This window comes from Macaca thibetana, chromosome 7 (assembly GCF_024542745.1).
Source record: "Macaca thibetana thibetana isolate TM-01 chromosome 7, ASM2454274v1, whole genome shotgun sequence".
In the NCBI taxonomy this organism is placed as follows: Eukaryota; Metazoa; Chordata; class Mammalia; order Primates; family Cercopithecidae; genus Macaca; species Macaca thibetana.
The window spans coordinates 32,457,208-32,471,475 of NC_065584.1; the positions used below are offsets into that span (position 1 = coordinate 32,457,208).

General features: G+C 44.5%; 2 protein-coding genes across 3 annotated transcripts in view; both read left to right on the forward strand.

Moving 5' to 3' along the window:
* ACYP1 (acylphosphatase 1) overlaps nucleotides 1-14,268 on the forward strand; it is an 820,450-nt gene that overhangs the window by 696,281 nt on the left and 109,901 nt on the right. The gene's annotated exons all lie outside the window — the stretch shown is intronic.
* Nucleotides 1-14,268, forward strand: part of TMED10 (transmembrane p24 trafficking protein 10) — a 553,877-nt gene that overhangs the window by 507,756 nt on the left and 31,853 nt on the right. Inside the window, exon 2 of the mRNA XM_050798879.1 lies at nucleotides 1,364-1,622. Coding sequence (XP_050654836.1) covers nucleotides 1,398-1,622 — 225 coding nt within the window. The 5' untranslated portion in view covers nucleotides 1,364-1,397. The remainder of the gene's footprint in view (nucleotides 1-1,363; nucleotides 1,623-14,268) is intronic.

Sequence of the window (14,268 nt, forward strand, 5' to 3'; positions counted from 1 at the left end):
AATTCCATTTTCTTTCTTTCCTTCTTTTTTGAGACAAGTCTCGCTCCGTCGCCCAGGCTGGAGTGCAGTGGCGCCATCTCGGCTCACTGTAACCTCCGCCTCCCAGGTTCGAGCAATTCTCTGCCTTAGCCTCCCAAGTGGCTGGGATTACAGGCGCCCGCCACCACGCCTGGCTAATTTTTTTGTATTTTTAGTAGAGATGGGGTTTCACCATCTTGGCCAGGCTGGTCTTGAACTCCTGACCTTGTGATCCAAAGTCACAAGGCCTCCCAAAGTGCTGGGATTACAGGCATGAGCCACTGTGCCCGGCCGTTTATTTTCATATATTCTTCAGCTCTGAATATTTGATAGCATCTCAGTAATAGTTTGTTAAATCAATAAACGTGTGGACATACATGCATAGTATAGTGTCTGGCACACAGTAGGTACTCCATTGAATGAATGTATGAATTATTACCATGTCAATTTGCTTGTCTATTTGCAATTGATCCCTAAAGTGTTTGTGAACTTACAACACACACATATTCCCTTTCCCTGACAACACTTATCTGCTAAACCCTTAACTATGTTCATCTGAGACTGGACCAAAACATGTTGTTTTATTCAATTTAAATACCAAATTCAAATTTGTTTTGAATATAGCTTAGAAGACATTCAATGTTTGCTAAAATAATAATAATAACAATAATAATAATAATAATAACACCATGTACATTCAGTTAGCCAGACAGTTAACTCCAGCCCAAATACCCTGCTCTGGGACATGAATTGGATGTCTGCCCGGCACACATTCATCAGGTAACCTCTACAACTTCTCTAAGGTACTGGTCCACACTCGCTAATAGCCAAGCTTAAATCTTTCCTCGAAATTTTCCTCTCTAGTGTCTCAATGCCCCAGGTGTCATCCAGGTGTCAAAGGCGCCAAGAGTGCCTTGCAACCCGCCTCAGCCTCGGAGACTCGGCCTTACTCCCCGCCCGCGCGCCCAGCCGGCCGGTGGGCGGGCCCAGCAAAGGGCCTTGTGGCTGTTTCCTATTGGGGCTTGGTTGCTATGGTGTCACTCGCCTTTAAACTCGTGGGTACATCTTTCGGAAGTTAAAGGAGAATTACTTCCAGGGCTGCCCATACTTGCCATGGCCGACTTAGTAGTCACTAAGTTCAACGAAAATAAAACTTTTGCAACAGTATTCTATTAAAGCTTCTTTAACCACTTAAGTTTGTGGTTTTGACATGGTACCTATCCCTTCTTCCCTTTTCAAAAGATTCGCTACAGATTCTTTCTCTATTTGCCAGACTCCAAAATGGCGCGGACGGCATCAGTAGGTCAGAGGTGAGTCACGTGGGTCCTCCCGGTTCCGGCGCGGTAGAGGCCTTGGGTGGTGAACGAGTCTCCAGCACCATGTCTGGTTTGTCTGGCCCACCAGCCCGGCGTGGCCGTTGTCCGTTGGCGTTGCTGCTTTTGTTCCTGCTCTGCCCCAGCTTGGTCCTCGCCATCTCCTTCCATCTTCCCATTAACTCTCGCAAGTGCCTCCGTGAGGAGATCCACAAGGACCTGCTAGTGACTGGCGCGTACGAGATCTCCGACCAGTCTGGGGGCGCTGGCGGCCTGCGCAGCCACCTCAAGGTGCGGCACTGGGCGACATGGGGCCGGGAGGGAAGACTGCAGGCTTAGGCGAGGGGAGGCCCCGGTTCGGGGGAGTCGGGCGGGCGGAGGCCCGTGAGTTGTTCTCGCCTCTGGGGAGCGCAAAGGACGTGAGGTGGAGCCCGCCCCCTCACCCCGCTGGTTGCCTTTCGCGGGGCGGGGCTGGGCACCAACGCCTGGGAACCCCAAGAAGGGCTGCGAGGCTTTGGCGGATGTGGTGACACCTGAGCTGGAGCGGTTGTTGTCAACGTCCTATACCAGTTTTGGTCTCAGATACCTTGAACCGTAACTTGGTTCTCCAAGTAAGTGTTGGGATGTTGAATATTTATGGAAATTGGCATCATAAGATACCGCGATACCTGCAGGAAAGTAATGGAGACAAAGATGTGATTAATAGAATGTTATTGAGCATCTGCTGTGTCAGTTACTGTGCTACTTTGCATATATTACCATTTGGTTCATGCACTATCCTATGAAGTAGATAGGTACTGTTAGCCCCATTTTACAAATGAGGAAACTGAGACTGAGAGGTAGAATAAACTAGTGTCACAGATGGAATAGATTCTTTTTTAAAAAATTATTATACTTCAAGTTCTAGGGTACATGTGCACAACGTGCAGGTTTGTTACATATGTATACATGTGCCATGTTGGTGTGCTGCACCCATTAATTCGTCATTTACATTAGGTATTTCTCCTAATGTTATCCCTCCCCCATCCCCCCACCCCACGACAGGCCACGGTGTGTGATGTTCCCCGTCCTGTGTCCAAGTGTTCTCATTGTTCAGTTCCCACCTATGAGTGAGAACATACGGTGTTTGGTTTTCTGTCCTTGCGTTGGAATAGATTCTTACTTAGTTTGGTAGTTAAGTATGTTGAAGGAAAAGCGCTGCAACCTTATTCCTTCCTTGTTTTAAATTCGTAATTTCTGTAATTGATTAAAGTCTATTATTGGTTACAAAATGGTCTCAGTCTCTAGTCCTTTTTCTTTGGTATACCAGAATCTGGACTTGGCTACTTTTATGTAAATACCAACTGTGCTCTTGGATGGTGACAACTACTATCATAATACTAGTTTGGTCCCATTCTGTAGCTAAGAGTAGCCTGGCCTAGTCTTTGAGACATTAATATAATTTGATATCTGTCAGTATTTGGTTGTATTTTAGGTAATTTTATTCATTCACAATAAGCAAAGTGTCTTTTTTTATTTCTTTGTAACACAATGAGGCTTGCTTTTCTTATGCTAAATAGTAAGAAACATTTTTACTTTTTTTTTTTTTTTTTTGAGACGGAGTCTCGCTCCGTCGTCCAGGCTGGAGTGCAGTGGCACGATCTCAGCTCACTGCAGCCTCTATCTCCTGGGTTCAAGCGATTCTCCTGCCTCAGCCTTCCGAGTAGCTGGGACTATAGGCACCCGCCACCACACCCAGCTAATTTTTGTGTTTTTAGTAGAGATGACGTTTCACCATGTTGGCCAGGATGGTCTCGATCTCTTGACCACGATGGTGATCCGCCCGCCTCGGCCTCCCAAAGTGCTGGGATTACAGCCGTGAGCCACTGCGCCCGGCGGCCTCGTTTTTACTTTTTAATAGAGTTTCAGATATAATAAGACCGTTACTTATGTTAAAGTAGTGGAACCCAGTAGTGTGGTAATACATGTAGTTTATTTCTACTTTATTTGGGAGAGATAAACTATTTTCAGGGCAATTAATCTGTGACCCATCCTTTTATTATTCTCTTTGGGTACCAAACATCTCTCTACCCAGGAAAATAGTGATGGCATGATTTTAGAAGCTTAGACATAGTGTTTCCCGGGTGGGAGATCATGCTTCCAACTCTTCAGAGGATGTTCATGGACTCAGGGAATTTCAGCAATGAAAGAGACCTTGCTCTCATCTCCACTGTTGCTGTCTGATTTGTTCTTATATTTTAAAGCCCTTCAGTGGCTCACTATTGCTTATTGATAGTTTAAATTTCTCAGCATGCTTTGTTGTGCTCTTCATGATCTGTTTCTGAGCTATATGTGTGGTCACTTCCCACTTTGCATTGTACATGGAGCCACCCTGAACAGTACCCTGAACTCACCTATTTTCTGAACTGTTTTTGTTTATGCCTTGACCTACTTATTAGACTGTTAGTATCCTCAGGGTAGGAACTATTTTCAGATTCATCTTTTCAAGAATGCCAGGCATATTACCTTGCTTCTAGTAAGTACTCTAAATAACAGGAAATGTAGTTTAGCATGGCCTTATGGGAATTACATTGAATCTAGGGCGGGTGAAGGGACCTCAACAGCAGGACTTTAGGCCGGGCTTGGTGGCTCATGCCTGTAACCCTAACACTTTGGGAGGCCGAGGCAGGTGGATCACCTGAGGTCAGGAGTTCAAGACCAGCCTGGCCAACATGGTAAAACCCGGTCTCTACTAAAAATACAAAAATTAGCTGGGCATGGTGGCATGTGCCTGTAATCCCAGCTACCTGGGAAGCTGAGGCAGGATAATCACTAGAACCTGGGAGGCGGTGGCTGCAATGAGCTGAGACTGTGCCACTGCACTCCAGCCTGGACAACAGAACAAGACTCCATCTCAAAACAAAACCTAGCAGGACTTTGTGCATACACCCTAGCATTTTACCATCACTCAGTTGCTCTCCTGTGTCTGCTCTGTTCTTTTGCTACTAACCAGCTTAATGGAACTACAAGGGTCCTACAGCCAAATGCCAAATAGGTAATATAATTGAATAAATTGGACCAGGTATTTAAAAGAAACAACAGTGATGATAAATGGGAGAATAATTGGACGTAGTGGAAACTGTTATTAATTAGGGGTGACCATACTCAGTTCTTGATGAGACTTGCCGTGCAAACATGTGGGCCCTTTTGCCACATGTGATTCTTCGGCCCACATGTGATTCGCTTCGCTTCTCTTCTGTTCTCTTCTCTTTTCTTCTTCTCTTCTCCTCTCTTCTCCTCTCTTCTCCTCCCTTCTCCTCGCTTCTCCTCCCTTCTCCTCCCCCTCCTCTCCTCCCCTCCCTTCACCTCCCTTCACCTCCCTTCACCTCCCTTCTCATTCCACCTCCCAGACTGGAGTGCAGTGGCACCATCACAGGCTCACTGCAGCCTCGACCTCCCCAGGGCCCAGGTGATCCTCCTACCTCAGCCTCCTGAGTAACTGGGATTACAGGCACATGCCACCGTGCCCGGCTAGTTTTCATAATTTTTTTGCAGAAATGGAGTTTCACCATGTTACCCAGGCTGGTCTCGAACTCCTGGATTCAAGTAATCCACCCACCGCAGCCTCCCAAAGTGCTAGGATTACAGGCATGAGCCATTGCACCCAGCCCACATCTGATTTTTCATATGAAATAGGAACACCAGATTTTGATGCGAAAGCTCCTGACTTAAATTTCACCAACCAGGTTTCAGCGCTGTAGAGCGTGGGTGCTCCCGGCTTACCTGAGGGCCATGGATCTTTGTTCTCACTACTGCTTTGCCACTCCATTTCCCTCGGTAAAATGGTTTGGCCCCCTAAAAATAAAAAAAATTCACCAGCCAGTTCTGATTGGTTTCGGCATTGATTTGTTTTCAGGGTTATAGAGAATAGTATAGTGAGTTCACCTTTCTACCCTTTACTTAGATTCAGCAGTTATCAGGATCTTTCCACACATGTCGTCTTAACTGCTTCCACCATATCATTTCATGCTAAATTGTATTAAAGTAAATCCCACATGTCATGTATTTCCGTCCTGCCTACGTCAGCATGCATCTCTTTAAAAATATAAACCACAGGCCGGGCACGGTGGCTCAAGCCTGTAATCCCAGCACTTTGGGAGGCTGAGATGGGTGGATCACGAGGTCAGGAGATCGAGACCATCCTGGCTAACACGGTGAAACCCCGTCTCTACTAAAAAATACAAAAAACTAGCCGGGCAAGGTGGCGGGTGCCTGTAGTCCCAGCTACTCGGGAGGCTGAGGCAGGAGAATGGCGTGAACCCGGGAGGCAGAGCTTGCAGTGAGCTGAGATCCGGCCACTGCACTCCAGCCTGGGCGACAGAGCGAGACTCCGTCTCAAAAAATATATATATATAAAAACCACAGTGTTATGTGGCTAATCACACCTCACAAAATGAACAATGATGGCCAGGCGTAGTGGGCTCATGCCTGTGATCCCAGCACTTTGGGGGGCCGAGGCGGTCGAATCACAAGGTCAGGAGTTCGAGACCAGCCTGACCAACACGGTGAAACCCCATCTGTACTGAAAATAAAAAATTAGCTGGGCGTGATGGCACACATCCGTAATCCCAGCTGCTCGAGGCTGAGGCAGGAGAATTGCTTGAACCTGGGAGGCGGAGGTTGCAGTGAGCTAAGATTGTGCCACTGCATTCCTACCTGGGCTACAGAGTGAGACTGTGTCTCAAAAAAAAAAAAAAAAAAAAAAAAAAACAATGATTCCTTAATATCCTTAATACCCAGTCCATATAGTATGATCCCACTTGTCTCAAAAATATCTTTTGAAAGTTAATTTGTCTCTTCCAAGTGTCAAATCTAGAGCAATCTCCTCTTCCTCTCATCTCCTTTCTTACGCTTGCAATTGAATTGTTGGAGTCAATTGCTCTTAAAAGAATGTACAGCATTTTGGAGTTGTCTGTTTGCTTCCTGGAGGTGTCTTTTAACCAGTCCTTCCCTGTACTTTTTGTAAAAGGAATCAGCGTAAAGATGTAACCAGAGGTACAGCAAACCACCATGGCACATGTATACCTATGTAACAAACCTGCACGTTCTGCACATGTACCCCCTCCCCCCGAACTTAGTGTTTAAAAAAAAAAAAAAAAAGATGTAACCAGATTCAGGTTTATCTTTTTGTCAAGAGTGTCACTGCAGGAACACACAGTACTTTTTGTGCCCCTGATTGCAGCTGCTAAGATTGATAAGTGGATTAAGGTGTGTCTTAGTGTCCTGTTGCTGTAACAAATTACCGCAGATTTGTGGCCTGAAACATCAGGGATTTGTCTTAATCGTTCTGAAGGTCAGAAGTCCTAAAATCAAGGTTTTGGCAGAGCCATGTTTCTTCTGAAGACTTTCATAGTGGGGTAGGGATCAGTTTTCTTGCCCTTTCTAGCTTCTAGAGGCCACTTGTATTCTTTGATTCATATCTCCTTGCTCCATCTTTAAAGCCAGGCTGGTCACGGTGGCTCTCGCCTATAATCCCAACATTTTGGGAGGCCAAGGCAGGCGAGTCACTGAAGGGTAGGAGTTTGAGACCAGCCTGGCCAACGTGGTGAAACCCTGTCTTCACCAAACATACAAAAATTAGCTGGTCATGGTGGTGCACACCTGTAATCCCAGCTACTCAGGAGACCAAGGCAGGAGAATCGGTTGAACCTGGGAGGCAGAGATTGTAGTGAGCCGAGATCGTGCCACAGCACTCCAGCCTGGGTGACAGAGCCATACTCTGTCTCAAAAAAAAAAAAAAAAAATTAAAGCCAGTAGCATAGTATCTTTAACTTTCTCCCTCTCCTTCCCTTTTCCATCCTCTGCTTTGTTCCTCACCACCCCTTCTCCCTCTCTTCCTCCCTCCCTCCCCAGCTATAATCATCTCATCTCATTCTCTTATTCACCTGCCTCCCTTGTTCTCTTATAAGGACCCTTGTGATAATCTTCTCCACCTCAAGACCCTTAATCTGATTTAATCACATCTGCACAATCCCTTTTGCCATGTGAGATAACACATTCATGGGTTCTAGGGATTAGGATGTGGACATCTTTGTGTGGGGGAGGCATTTTTCTCTCTGGTAATAGCCTGAAGCCTTCATTGTAAAGTTTCCCATTAACCTTTCACTTGGGAATCTGCTGATGACTACTGTGTGAATTTATTATTTCATTAAGGTTGTGAAATGATGATTTTCTAATTCTGTTACTCCTTCCATATTTATTAGCTGAAATTATTCTTAAGGAATTAATATCATCTGATTACCCTAAAATTTATCATTCATGTTGGTAGGATAAATGCAGAATTTATTTATTCTAATTGATAATTGTCAGAGTAAGAGATTGTTGCCCTTGTCATTTTCAGTGTTGTCCAAGAGTTTTTGGGTTTTTTAAAAAGTTGTTTTTTTTTGTTTTTTTTTTGTTGTTTTTTTTTTTTTTTGAGACGGAGTCTCGCGCTGTGTCACCCAGGCTGGAGTGCAGTGGCACGATCTCGGCTCACTGCAAGCTCCGCCTCCCAGGTTCACGCCATTCTCCTGCCTCAGCCTCCGAGTAGCTGGGACTACAGGCGCCCGCCACCACGCCCGGCTAGTTTTTTGTATTTTTAGTAGAGACGGGGTTTCACCATGTTAGCCAGGATGGTCTCGATCTCCTGACCTCGTGATCCACCCGCCTCGGCCTCCCAAAGTGCTGGGATTACAGGCTTGAGCCACCGCGCCCAGCCTAAAAAGTATTTTACTGACCTCTTTTTAATTGTTTGTTTCAACTTTTAGAGTCATTGTGTTTTAGGCAGTTGTTTCCATTCTTTATGCCCAGTTTGTCCCTTTGGTTCATTCATGTTGGCTCCTGTATTTTTTCGATATAATCCTGTTAGGTTTTGAGAGCATCCTTGTTTTCTGGCACGACAAAGTATTCTAGGCTTATTTTGTATGTGTCTATCCCCTGACCTCAGAACAACTGTTTCTCTGAGGAATTCTGGTTCCTTTTTGTGGGGATTGGTATTTGGAGACCACAAACTAGGTGTCATTTTTGAAAATGTAATATACCATGCAAGCCACAGAACACATTTGTGAGCAGATTCAGCCCATAGCAGCTTTCAGTCTTTTTCATAGTGTCCGTTCACTTAGTTCCACTTTTTCTTTTTTTTTTTTTTTTTGAGACAGAGTCTTGCTCTGTCACCCAGGCTGGAGTGCAGTGGCGCGATCACTGCAAGCTCTGCCTCCCGGGTTCACATCATTCTCCTGCTTGAGCCTCCCGAGTAGCTGGGACTACAGGCACCCGCCACCACGCCTGGCTAACTTTTTGTATTTTTAGTAGAGACAGGTTTTCACCATGTTAGCCAGGATGGTCTCAATCTCCTGACCTCATGATCCTCCCACCTCAGCCTCCCAAAGTGCTGGGATTACAGGCGTGAGCCACTGCGTCTGGCCGCCACTTTTTCTTATATTTTGATGACTGCTTCAGGGATTCTGTCTATGCATCATTTTAGCTCCTGAAGTGCAACTCCTGAGTGCCAGAGCTCCTTTTCATATGCTAGGCCACATTCTAGGTCTCAGGTCAGCCAATGGATTGTTTTGTCTTTGGTCACTTTTCCACCCTTGGTTTAGGCAGCCGTGGTTTAATTTGAGATAGGATAAGAACTGGAGACTGGTGCAGAACCTGGCCAGCTGAGCTTAGCATTTGGTGGTTGTGCTGAATGAGGCAGTCTTTTTTTTTGAGATGGAGTTGCACTCTTTTTGCCCAGGCCGGAGTGCAATGGTATGATCTTGGCTCATTGCAACCTCTGCCTCCCAGGTTCAAGCAATTCTCCTGCCTCAGCCTCCCAAGTAGCTGGCATTACAGGTGCGTACCACTACTCCTGGCTAATTTTAGTATTTTTAGTAGAGACGGGGTTTGACAGTGTTGGCCAGACTGGTGTCAAACTCCTGACCTCAGGTGATCCGCCTGTCTCCCAAAGTGCTGTGATTACAGGCGTGAGCCACTGTGCCCGGCTTGAGGCAGTCTTTCTTATAAGGGTCTCTGAATGTAGTGCCTTGGTAATCTGTCTGATTCACCTTCTTTCTATCTAGGAAAATCTTAGTATCTAGTGAGTGCACCTATGTTATCATGTACCACTCTGTGTTGCAGTTGTGTATTTGCCCATGTCCTGGGATAAACTATAAGCTGCTTGAACAGAGACTAGGTTTCATTCATCATTGCAATGCTTGTCTAATATAAGGCCTGGCACATAGTAGGACTTCATCCTAAGGAATTAGTGAACACATGAACAAGCACTGTCCTTGCCTCATCTCTGATCTTTCCCTCTTCCATTCTCTTTATTTCCTTCCTCCCACTCTGACTCTAGCTATCCTGAACACCTTACAGTTCTTTGAATATAATGTTCTCTTAACCTGGATCAGTGTTTGACTTTCTGTGTCCCCTATGTGTGCCCCATTGGCTTGTAACTTTTTTTCCCCTCACCAAAAGCTGTAGGAAAAGATACTGTAGTATATATACCATTACATCCTGTTTTACATGGCACTTTTCACATAGTGTAGTGTTTACTTTGTGAGCTGTTTAATGTCTTACTCATCTTTGTATCTTTAGTTTAACATACACATTGTTGTATAGCTGAGTTAAACATATTAGTCTTCTTGAGAAGCCTTGTGGTATAGTAGAGACTAGATCTGAAGTAAGATAGATTTGGTTCAGATCCCGGCAGCTCCACCACTTAAAGGGTATGTGGGTCTTGCAAGGATTACTTAGCCCTTCTTCTCTGGTCCTGTTTCTGTAATACAGGAATCGTAGAGCTCATAAACTTGTTAGAAGGACTGATTGAGATGGGTGAGGTTTTTATTGTGCAGGGCCCATTATGGCGCTCCATAGATGTTAGTACTCTTTTCTTTCTTCTGTATCGAATGAAAATTGAATTACTCCTCAGAGCCCCTCGTGCTATATGTCATTGAAATAACTAGATATGGAGTATTTTAATGAGAGGAATTATGAGTAGTTTGTTTGTGATTCTTTCATTCATTCAACAAATATTTATTTAATATTTAGTATGTGTCAGACCTGGCTGAGAATATGGGGATAAACAGGGGGCAAGGTGCTCGAGCTCTCGTGGGGAACAAAGACAAAAGACAAGTTAAAAGAATAGAATTTCAGGTAGTGATGAGCACTATAATGAAAGTTCAGGCACTAGGGAGCAGGGCGTGACTGATGGGTTAAAGGGTGTTTGAGTGGTCAGGGGAGGCCTTTCTGAACAGAGAGAGAGAAATGGATTGAAATGATGGGTGGTCCTCTCCTGCAAAGATTTCTACTTAAGGCCTATGTTGAGATGTATTTTGTGTTAAGATTTCCAAACTGAGTTTATTTCATACTTTCCTACTCATTTCACAAAGTGAGGCTAAATCAAGCTAACTAGCGTCAGGTATAAAGACTTTGCTGCACATAATTGAAGCAGGAAGTATCAACTCATCATTTACAGTGAATGTAGAAGTTTCCCCCATTACTTCAGGTCCATAATAAAAGCCTGTTGTAGGGACTCAAAAATTTGGGTAATATTTTTATTATTATTTTGCTCTGGCTAGAGTGCAATGGCATGATCATAGCTCGCTGCAATCTCAAACTCCTGGCCTCAAGTGATCCTCCCACCTCTACCTCCCAAAGCACTGAGATTATAGGCGTGAACCCCTGCACCTGGCTGAAAATTTGGATCTTATACCCAGTTATTATTTCAGTCCTTCCCAACTAGCTTGTAGATAAGAAAGCCAAACAGATCCCTTAAAGAGTTCAGCCTTGAGTCATAGGCCTACCACAACTCAAGCCTGAAAATTATGAAGAAGTAACTCGGCAGTTGGGAAACTATTGGCTTATAACTTCTTTTTTCCCTCACCAAAAACTGTATGAAAAGATACTACAGGCCAGGCATGAGGAGAGGGAGGAGAGGGAGGAGGGAGTAGAGAAGGGCGGTGGTGGGGTGGGGGGTGCGGAGGAGAAAGAGAGAGAGGCAGAGGGGAGAAGAGGCAGGGGAGGGAGGAAGGAAGGAAAAGATGGTATATATGCTATAGTTTTCAGATTATTTTGTTTGGAATTACTGTATTTCAGCTTTTTTATTACTGGTATTTGTACTGAGGTCTGTACTGTGCTGACAAGGAGAAACAGTAGGATGCTTCGGCTGGGTGCGGTGGCTTACACCTGTAATCCCAGCACTTTGGGAAGCCGAGGTGGGTGGATCACGAGGTCGGGAGAATGAGACCATCCTGGCCAACAGGGTAAAACTCTGTCTCTACTAAAAATACAAAAATTAGCCAGGTGTGGTGGTGTGCGCCTGTAGTCCCAGCTACTCAGGAGGCTGAGGCAGGAGAGTTGCTTGTACCCGAGAGGCGAAGGTTGCAGTGAGCCGAGATCATGCCACTGCACTTCCAGCCTGGGCGACAGAGTGAGACTCCGTCTCAAAAAAAAAAAAAAAAAAAAAAAAAGGAATAGGATGCATGTTGCTCTGTCATCAAAATGAACCATCCTTTTTATCAGTAACGATACATGAACCCTTACTTACGCCAGACTTTTTCTGTAGGGAAAAATATGGCCCTTTTAGCGTGAATTTAATGTGACTATTGTCCACTGGGTTAGAAACAGGTCAATAAATAGATGGTTCAGTACAGAAGGCTAATTGGTACATTAACATTTAATAATATAAATCGAATTTCTTTTTGTACTACATACAAAGTTCCTAGCTTTTAATTATAACTTGACCTTGTGCTTCCTTCTCCATAAAAGTTAAAGGATACATTACTTCATTTAAATCTCTCTTATTCAGTAAACAGTTGTCTATAGCCTTCTCTGTTTTGAACTGATCTAGAGAAGGGGGCTGCTTCCAGTTTGGAATTCCTACACCATATCTTTATGCTGACTTCTGAAGACTGAGTCTGGTTTCTAGGAAAGTGGAACAAATATGTAAAGGTAACCTAGTAGGGATGCAGTGACTTCTATGCTGTTTCTTGTGTGAATTGCTGACTGGTAGTTTGATCCTAAGCCATTGCCCCCGTACGCATATACAGTCTGGCAGCCTGGACAGTAGAGCCCTCTGTGAAATCAGCCAGCTGGCCACAGACCCAAACTTGGGCTCCCAAACAAGTCTCCGACTTGAGGGAGGTTGATGTCATCTGCTTTATCCTGTGCTCCCAACCTCATTGTTCAACATAAAATGTGGGAAATCAAGGGACTAGTTGTTAAGAAAGAACAAGGCTTTGTTTGTGCCCATAATAAAAGGGTCACGCTGGAGGTTTTTACCGTAAATAACTTTGGAACAGTATGAAAAAAAACATTTGATCTGGCTTCACCCCCGCAGTAGTATTGTTAGGGCAGCAACTGGTCTTTCGTTCTCATTCCCCTCCTTTCCTCCCTCTTTCTCCCCTTTTCTCCTCCCCCCCACTCCTCCCCCAAGTCAAGCATGACGTATTGCCTGTGTTAACTTAATGTAGCAAATGCTGATAGAAGCAGGAAGAGAGCATCTATCCATTATCATGCCAGTGCCTGGAAATTTGCTATTTTTGGTTTTCAGCACTTCTAGAAAAAGCCTCCCAGTCTCGATCATATTTTAGCTTAAGCAATACTTATGTACTATGTTATACTATCAGTGAACTGTACTAGAAATTTGAAAGAATTTAGTGTTGCCAAGTGCTGCTTGGGGGGTAAGTTTGACTTTGTTCTGGGTAAAATCTAGATGTGATCCTTTTATTTCAGGAATATACTTGATAGACTTTGTACATGCTTTTGTTTAAAAGATCAGCTTAAATTCATTTTATGCCCATTAAATATAGCACCTAAGCCATCAGAGTTTATGTTTTTCGTTTTTGAGATACAGTGGTCCCTTTTGAAAGTGTTTCTGAAGCTGGACGCGGTGGCTCACGCCTGTAATCCCAACACTTTGGGAGGCTGAGGCGGGAGGATCATGAGGTCAGGAGTTCAAGACCAGCCTGGCCAACATGGTGAAACCCCGTATCTACTAAAAATATAAAAATTAGCCATGCATGGTGGTGTCCGCCTGTATTGCCAGCTACTCGGGAGGCTGAGGCAGGAGAATCACTTGAACCTGGGAGGCAGAGGTTGTGGTGAGCCAAGATCACGCCACTGCACTCCAGCCTGGGTAACAGAGCGAGACTGTCTGAAAAAAAAAAAAAGAAAAGAAAAAGAAGGTGTTTCTGGTACTATTTTTCTATCTAAAACCATAGCATCTTTAATGAGCTGGTGTTCTTTCTGCTTTTTTATATCTTAGGGGAATAGACCCTTTGGCTCAGTATTCACTTGTGAATTTTTATGAAGTGAAGAGTAGAGATAATTATATATGCAGCCTCAATCCTCTTTTTCGCCCCATATCTAATGTTGGATTCTTCATGTAGTTTATTCCTTATTAAGTTAAAAACCACATACAGGAAAAGCTGGCATCATCTTGGATTCCTTACTGTCTCTTTTTATCAGCTAAAAGGATCAAACATCTGCTTTGTTAGGCATTTTGTATCCTTTCATTTTCTAAATCTTGCTGCTGCTTCCTTGAGAGTGTACCTGACTACCCCTTTCTCTTTGTTTCCATGCAATAGCCATTTGGGCCCTAATCATCCCTGGATTTAGTGAACATAACATAATTTATCTAGTTTGCCATCCATTAGTACTCTTAGGTTAGAAAATACGGTTAATGGGCCAGGCACGGTGGCTCAAGCCTGTAATCCCAGCACTTTGGGAGGCTGAGGCGGGCAGATCACGAGGTCAGGAGATGGAAACCATCCTGGCTAACGATGTGAAACCCCGTCTCTACTAAAAATACAAAAAATTAGCCGGGCGTGGTGGTGGGTGCCTGTAGTCCAGCTACTCGGGAGGCTGAGGCAGGAGAATGGCGTGAACCCAGGAGGCGGAGTTTGCAGTGAGCCGAGATCGTCCAGTTCACTCC